This window comes from Cervus elaphus, chromosome 23, assembly GCF_910594005.1.
Source record: "Cervus elaphus chromosome 23, mCerEla1.1, whole genome shotgun sequence".
Lineage (NCBI taxonomy): Eukaryota > Metazoa > Chordata > Mammalia > Artiodactyla > Cervidae > Cervus > Cervus elaphus.
This window is the reverse complement of record NC_057837.1, coordinates 72859866-72867867: the sequence shown is the minus strand read 5'-3', so window position 1 is coordinate 72867867 and position 8002 is coordinate 72859866. Positions and strand designations below refer to the sequence as shown.

General features: G+C 43.5%; 1 protein-coding gene across 1 annotated transcript; it reads left to right on the top strand.

The window, feature by feature from the left end:
- Positions 1–795: 795 nt before the first annotated feature.
- Positions 796–7725, top strand: LOC122681928 (WAP four-disulfide core domain protein 5-like). The gene is made up of 4 exons (XM_043884528.1): positions 796–880; positions 6846–6986; positions 7079–7219; positions 7589–7725. Exons 1-3 carry the CDS (start codon positions 796–798, stop codon positions 7216–7218), a joined length of 366 nt encoding a protein of 121 aa, XP_043740463.1. The 3' UTR covers position 7219; positions 7589–7725.
- Positions 7726–8002: the final 277 nt, after the last annotated feature.

Here is an 8002-nt window from a genome sequence, read left to right as displayed (position 1 = left end):
CCAGATGATGTGAAATCTAGGCAGGGAAGGGTGGGGGATTGACTGAGATGACCTTTTACTCAGGATCCCTTAGGGCCAGGGAAGGGGTCCCAGAGGCCACCTGCATCCTCTGTGACTAGCCACCGCAGCCAAACCTAAAGCCTCGCTCTGTCCACCCCTGATAGCTCAGCCAGCTCCAGGCAGAGGGCAGTTCTACCAGATGCCACTGGAGGTGATCTTACCAAAGGCAGAGTGGTCTCTCTCTCTCATCCACCGGAGCCCTAGAGGAGAGACCAGGGCTGGCCCCACTCACCCTGCCAGCCTGGGCCAGCCATCTCCAGCAGAGAGGGCTGACCCTAACTAGAATGCTTCCCTTCACAGATCTCAGAGCTCTGCAAATCCTTCCTGGTCATTCAAAGCCGACTTCTATCTTCCACCTAAGCCACTGCTGGGGCTTCAGGATGTTAGAGAGCCAGGAAGGGGACCATCTGACTCATCAACTCTCACCCTTTATACAAATCAGAAAAACTGAGGTCCAAACACAGACAAGCCTTGTCCATATCACAACCCAAATCAGCGATACAGGCAGGACTGGATCCCAGCCCTGGACACCCAGGGTGGGTCCTCACCCGTCATCAGTTCTTGCACAAGCACCCTTGCACGGTAGCTCTTGGGCAGGGTGTGGGGCCAGGATGAGGCACTCTGTTTATCCCCTCTCTTTCCTCCCTTAACTCAGTTGCTTTAGCCTCCCCAAGGTTGTAGGTGTTAATCTGGGGGCCTCTGGATTCTACCTTATCAGGTGACAGCAACAGAAACATGAGGGCCCAGAGCCTCCTCCTCCTGGTGACCCTTCTGGGTTTGGGGAGCCAGTTACATGCTGCCTTGGGCAGGAGGAAGGGAGGTGAGTATGGGTAGGTTCCTATGCTTCAAGGACAGAGCTGGTTTCTACCTTTTAGGAGAGAATAAGAGTTTGGGGAAAGGCAGGCAATGAAGTGTAAGTTGTGTGTGTGTGTGTGTGTGTGCGTGTGCCCGCTTCTTAGTACTTCCAGCAGCTTCTCTCTTGTCTGTACATCTTCATGCCTGTCAGCCTGCTTGCATGTGCAGTTGTAAATGTTTTCTTGCCAGTTTCCCGGTGCTTGCCTGTCTACACGTCTGACTGTAGGACTGTGTTCACACACATGAGTCTACCTCTAGTTATACGTGTAGCTTTGTGCCTGAGTGTCGGTGTGATCTGAGTCTGCCCATGTATCCCTAGGGACGACCGCACACATGTGTGTCTGAGCCTGCATGGGCGTCCATGTGAGAACTCGTGTCTTCCTGTGCCTCTGCGGAGGGTGGGAGTGGATGGTTGGTCCCTGCTCTTTGGTGTCTCCATGGGAGTGTCTGGACATGTGGGTCTGCACAGCAGGGAGATGATCTTTTCTGTCATCCTCCATGGCGAACTAGGTCTGGTCTGGCCTCCTGCCCATCTTGTTTGTGTCCTTCTCCAGGCTTCTCTGTCTCCCAGCCCAATCTGTGAAAGGGACTCTGGAGTTGAGTAGTGGGCATGGTCTCCGGAATCCGGGATTTTCGGAAGGAAGCTCTACCTACCCTACCTCTCTCCTCCTCTGCCTCCTTTAAAAGGCTGAGTCTGATGACTGTGGCTTTGTAGTAGAGACTGAATTCAGGCAGGTTGATTCCTCCAGTTCCATTCTTCTTTCTCAAGATTGCTTTGGCTATTCGAGGTTTTTTGTATTTCCATGCAACTTGTGAAATTATTTGTTCTAGTTCTCTGAAAAGTACCTTTGGTAGCTTGATAGGGATTGCATTGAATCTATAGATTGCTTTGTATCATATACTCATTTTTACTCTATTGATTCTTCTCATCCATGAACACGGTATGTTTCTCCATCTATCTGCATCCTCTTTGATTTCTTTCATCAGTGTTTTATCATTTTCTATATATACATCTTTTGTTTCTTTAGGTAGATTTATTCCTAAGTATTTTATTCTTTTCGTTGCAATGGTGAATGGAATTGTTTCCTTAATATCTCTTTCTGTTTTCTCAATGTTAGTGTATAGGAATGCAAGGGATTTCTGTGTATTAATTTTATATCCTGCAACTTTACTATATTCATTGACTAGCTCTAGTAATTTTCTGGTGGAGTCTTTAGGGTTTTCTATGTAGAGGATCATGTCATCTGCTAACAGTGAGAGTTTTACTTCTTCTTTTCCAATCTGGATTCCTTTTATTCTTTTTCTGCTCTGATTGCTGTGGCCAAAACTTCCAAAACTATATTGAATAGTAGTGGTAAGAGTGGGTACCCTTCTCTTGTTCCTGACTTTAGGGGAATTGCTTTCAATTCTTCACCATTGAGGATGATGTTGCTGAGGGTTTGTCATATATAGCTTTTATTATGTTGAGGTATGGTCCTTCAATTCCCGCTTTCTGGAGGGTTGTTATCATAAATGGATGTTGAATTTTGTCAAAGGCTTTTTCTGCATCTATTGAGATAATCATATGGTTTTTATTTTTCAGTTTGTTAATGTGGTGTATTACATTGATTGATTTGTGGATATTGAAGAATCCTTGTATCCCTGGGACAGAGCCCACTTGGTCATGATGTGTGATCTTTGAATATGTCGTTGGATTCTGTTTGCTAGAATTTTGTTAAGGATTTTTGCATCTATGTTCATCAGTGATACTGGCCTATAATTTTCTTTTTTTGTGGCATCTTTGTCAGGTTTTGGATTAAGGTGATGGTGGCCTCATAGAAAGAGTTTGGAAGTTCACCTTCCTCTGCAATTTTCTGGAAGAGTTTGAGTAGGATAGGTGTTAGTTCTTCTCTAAATTATTGGCAGAATTCAGCTGTGAAGCCGTCTGGTCCTGGGCTTTTGTTTGTTGGAAGATTTCTGATTAGAGTTTCAATTTGCTTGCTTGTGATGGGTCTGTTGAGATTGTCTATTTCTTCCTGGTTCAATATTGGAAAGTAGTACTTTTCTAAGAATTTGTCCATTTCTTCCAAGTTGTCCCTTTTATTTGCATACAGTTGCTGGTAGTAGTCTCTTATGATCCTTTGTATTTCAGTGTTGTCTGTTGTGATCTCTCCATTTTTGTTTCTATTTTTGTCAAATTGATTTTTCTCCCTTTGTTTCTTGATGAATCTGGCTAATGGTTTGTCAATTTTATTTACCTTCTCAAAGAACCAGCTTTTGGTTTTGTTGATTTTTGCTATGGTCTCTTTTGCTTCTTTTGCATTTATTTCTACCCTAATTTTTAAGATTTCTTTCCTTCCACTAAACCTGGAGTTCATAATTTCTTCCTTTTCAAGTTGCTTTAGGTGTAGAGTTAGGTTATTTATTTGACTTTTTTCTTGTTTCTTGAGGTAACCCTATATTGCTATGAACCTTCCCCTTAGTACTGCTTTTACAGTGTCCCATAGGTTTTGGGTTGTTGTGTTTTCATTTTTATTCATTTCTATGCATATTTTGATTTTTTTTTTATTTCTTCTGTGATTTGCTGGTTGTTCAGCAGCGTGTTGTTCAGCCTCCATGTGTTGGAATTTTTAATAGTTTTTCTCCTGTAATTGACATCTAATCTTACTGCATTGTGGTCAGAAAAGATGCTTGGAATGATTTCAATTTTTTTGAATTTATCAAGGCTAGATTTATGGCCCAGGATGTGATCTATCCTAGAAAAGGTTCTGTGTGTGCTTGAGAAAAAGGTGAAATTCATTGTTTTGGGGTGTAATGTCCTATAGATATCAGTTAGGTCTAACTGGTCTTTTGTATCATTTAAAGTTTGTGTTTCCTTGTTAATTTTCTGTTTGGTTGATCTATCCATAGGTGTGAGTAGAGTATTAAAGTCTCCCACTATTATTGTGTTATTGTTACTTTCCCCTTTCATACTCATTAGCATTTGTCTCACATATTGCGGTGCTCCTATGTTGGGTGCATATATATTTATGATTGTTATATCTTCTTCTTAGATTGATCCATTGATCATTATGTAGTGTCCATCTTTGTCTCTTTTCACAGCCTTTGTTTTAAAGTCTATTTTATCTGGTATGAGTATTGCTACTCCTTCTTTCTTTTGGTCTCTGTTTGCATGGAATATCTTTTTCCAGCCCTTCACTTTCAGTCTGTATGTGTCCCTTGTTTCGAGGTGGTCTCTTGTAGACAACATATATATGGGTCTTGTTTTTGTATCCAGTCAGCCAGCCTAAGACAGAAATACAGATCAATGGAACAAAATAGAAAGCCCAGAGATAAATCCACACACCTATGGACACCTTATCTTTGACAAAGGAGGCAAGAATATACAATGGAGAAAAGAAAATCTCTTCAACAAGTGGTTCTGGGAAAACTGGTCAACCACTTGGTAAAGAATGAAACTAGAACACTTTTTAAAACCATACACAAAAATAAACTCAAAATGGATTAAAGATCTACATGTAAGACCAGAAACTATAAAACTCCTAGAGGAAAACATAGGCAAAACACTCTCCAACATAAACCACAGCAAGATCCTCTATGACCCACCTCCCAGAATATTGGAAATAAAAGCAAAAATAAACAAATGGGACCTAATTAAAATTAAAAGCTTCTGCACAACAAAGGAAACTATAAGCAAGGTGAAAAGACAGCCTACAGAATGGGAGAAAATAATAGCAAATGAAGCAATGGACAAAGAATTAATCTCAAAAGTATACAAGCAACTCCTGCAGCTCAATTCCAGAAAAATAAACGACCCAATCAAAAAATGGGCCAAAGAACTAAAGAGACATTTCTCCAAAGAAGACATGCAGATGGCTAACAAACACTTGAGAAGATGCTCAACATCACTCATTATCAGAGAAATGCAAATTAAAACCACAATGAGGTACCATTACATGCCAGTCAGAATGGCTGCCATCCAAAAGTGTACAAGCAATAAATGCTGGAGAGGGTGTGGAGAAAAGGGAACCCTCTAACACTGTTGGTGGGAATGCAAACTAGCACAGCCACTATGGAGAACAGTGTGGAGATTGCTTAAAAAACTGGAAATAGAACTCCCATATGACCCAGCAATCCAAATCCTGGGCATACACACCGAGGAAACCAGATCTGAAAGAGACACGTACACCCCAATGTTCATCACAGCACTGTTTATAATAGCCAGGACATGGAAGCAACCTAGATGCCCATCAGCAGATGAATGGATAAGAAAGCTGTGGTACATATACACAATGAAATATAGCTCAGCCATTAAAAAGAATACATTTGAATCAGTTCTAATGAGATGATTGAAACTGGAGCCCATTATACAGAGTGAAGTAAGCCAGAAAGATAAACACCAATACAGTATTCTAACGCATATATATGGATTTAGAAATATGGTAATGATAACGCTGTATGTGAGACAGCAAGAGAGACACAGATGTATTAAACAGTCTTTTGACTCTGTGGGAGAGGGCGAGGGCGGGATGATATGGGAGAATGGCATTCACACATGTAAATTATCATATGTGAAATGAATCACCAGTCCAGGTTCGATGCATGATACAGGATGTTTGGGGCTGGTGCACTGGGATGACCCAGAGGGATGGGATGGGGAGGGAGGTGGGAGGGGGGTTCAGGATGGGGAACACATGTACACCCATGGAGGACTCAAGTCAATGTATGGCAAAACCAATACAATGTTGTAAAGGAAAATAAATTAATTAATTAATTTTTAAAAAAATAAAAAATAAATAAAAGGCTGAGTCTGACCTGTCAACAGATGGGAGAGGCTGGGGCTGCAGAGATAGTCAGAAAGGTGCCTCCCCACCCAGGCGATGCCTCCACCTCCATCCCTTCTGGGCCTGTAACACTCTGACCACACCGGTGTGTGTATATGACTGTGTCTCTGTGTATATGTCTGTGAGTGGGGAGCCTGGATTTGGAGAGAAGGTTAGGGAAGGCAGATGCAAACTTGAGAGTAATGCACGGGGCAAAAAACAGGGCCTGCGAAGAGAAGCAGCTTGGAGTTGATCAGGAGCCGCCAAGTGGAAACAGGGTAGAAGAAGACACCAGAGAGATGGGCTGGGGCCAGACCAGGCACGGTCTAATTGCCCAGGTGGAGATTTTGAACTTTGTTGGTTTTTTTTTTTTCCTCTGCCTTTTATGTCATCTGAGTCTCAAACCAACACTGAGAGGATTCAGTCTAGCTTCCCATTTCAGAGACAGCAAACTGAGGCTTGGAGTACAAAACAAAATAAAACAACAACAACAAAAAAAGCCTTGCCGGCCATTTACAACAGCATGGATGGACCTTGAGGGCATTATGCTAAATGAAATAAATCAGACAGAGAAAGATAAATACTGTATGGTATCATCTAAAAAAATCAAGCTCATAGATACAGAAAACAGTTGGTGGTTGTTGCCAAAAGTAGGGTGTAGGGGTGGGAGTGAAATGGGTGAAGGGGGTCAAAATGTACACACTTCCAGATATAAAATAAGTCACGAAGATATAAGGTACAGCCTGGTGACTACAGTTAATAATGCTACAATTCACATTTGGATGTAGCTGAAAGAATTGATCTTAAAAGTTCTCATCACAAGAAAAAAAATTATAACTATGTATGGTGACCGACGTTAACAAGACACTGTGGTGATCATTCTGCAGGACATACGAAAATAAATCATCACGTTGCACACCTGAAACTGATATATTACATTTCACTTTAGATGTCAATAAAAAAATAAATAAAAAACAAGCAAGCCCATTCCAAAATTTAAAAAAAATATTGCAAACGATGGGCAAAGAAGTATGGAGTGGAGAATTTAGATGGCGCAATCCCCAGGACAGCGCTTATACTGAATTCTGAACTGCCTCCAGTGGCAAAATCTGGGGAGTTCTCTTACAGAGAAGTCTGGGGGCTGCCCACCGGATGACGGGCCCTGCCTCCTCTCGGTGCCTGACCAGTGTCTGCACGACAGCCAGTGTCCCTCAGGGATGAAGTGCTGTCGCCAAGCGTGCTTCCTCCAGTGCGTGCGGAAGGTCTCAGGTAAGGGTCCCTGTCCACCGTGCTGACTCCAGCCAGACCCCAAGCCCCAGGGCCGGTGCACCGGCAGGACTCCCCCGGTCCCTGTGTTGCAGTTAAGATGGGCAGATGCCCCGAGGACCGTCTGCGATGCCTGAGCCCCGCGCAGCACCTCTGCTCCAAGGACTCGGACTGCCAGGGCCGCAAGCGGTGCTGCCTGGGTGCCTGCGGCCGGGACTGCAGAAGCCCTGTCTGAGGTAGGGCTGTGTGTGCTCGGGCCAGCTCCTCCCCTCTCTGAGCCCCAGCCCTAAGAGATCCCTCGAGTTCAGCCAGCTGAACAGGAACCGCCCCAGAAGCCTGGGCCTCCTGTGGCCAGCCCTGGAGAAGTGGATGGGCTGGGAGGGGTCCTCCTATGATGACAGGAACCGGGTGTCCCTGTCCTCTTGTTGAACTTGTATCACCTGGACCACGGCCCTAACGCTCCGAGCTTCAGTTTGCCCCTGTGAAGGAGGGTGGGGGGTCCTGCCCTCCTGGCTGGGCTGATGGGGTCTGGATGGGGGAATCAGACCCAGAGCCCAGAGCTTTATTATGGAAAGGGGGTTAACCTTTTCCTTGTCTCTCCTCAGGCTAATTCTGGCTTAGGATCCATAACTCTGAACCATGGGATGGGGTTCTCTGCAGGAAGAAATGAAGATGGGTGGGGTCTGGGATCCAGCAACCCAGAGAGAAGCTGCCCTGCCAGTGGAAATTCCAACCTTAATAAACTCTGTTCTAGAAGAATTTTCCAAACACCAATCTGTTCACAATGTTCACCATACCTGCAAAATAGCATCATGATATTTTGTGTATTGCCTGTACTCCTATTGACCTAATGTTTTTCTTCCAAGGGACTCACTTTTGTATAAAAATAAATTTACTTGAGAAGAAAAACTGGATATCACTACTTTAAATGGGATAAACAGGGTCACTTGTCACAAACAGAATGTAAGTGTAAAAGCAGATACAACGAAAGCAATTAACTTCCATGTAAGTAAATCATG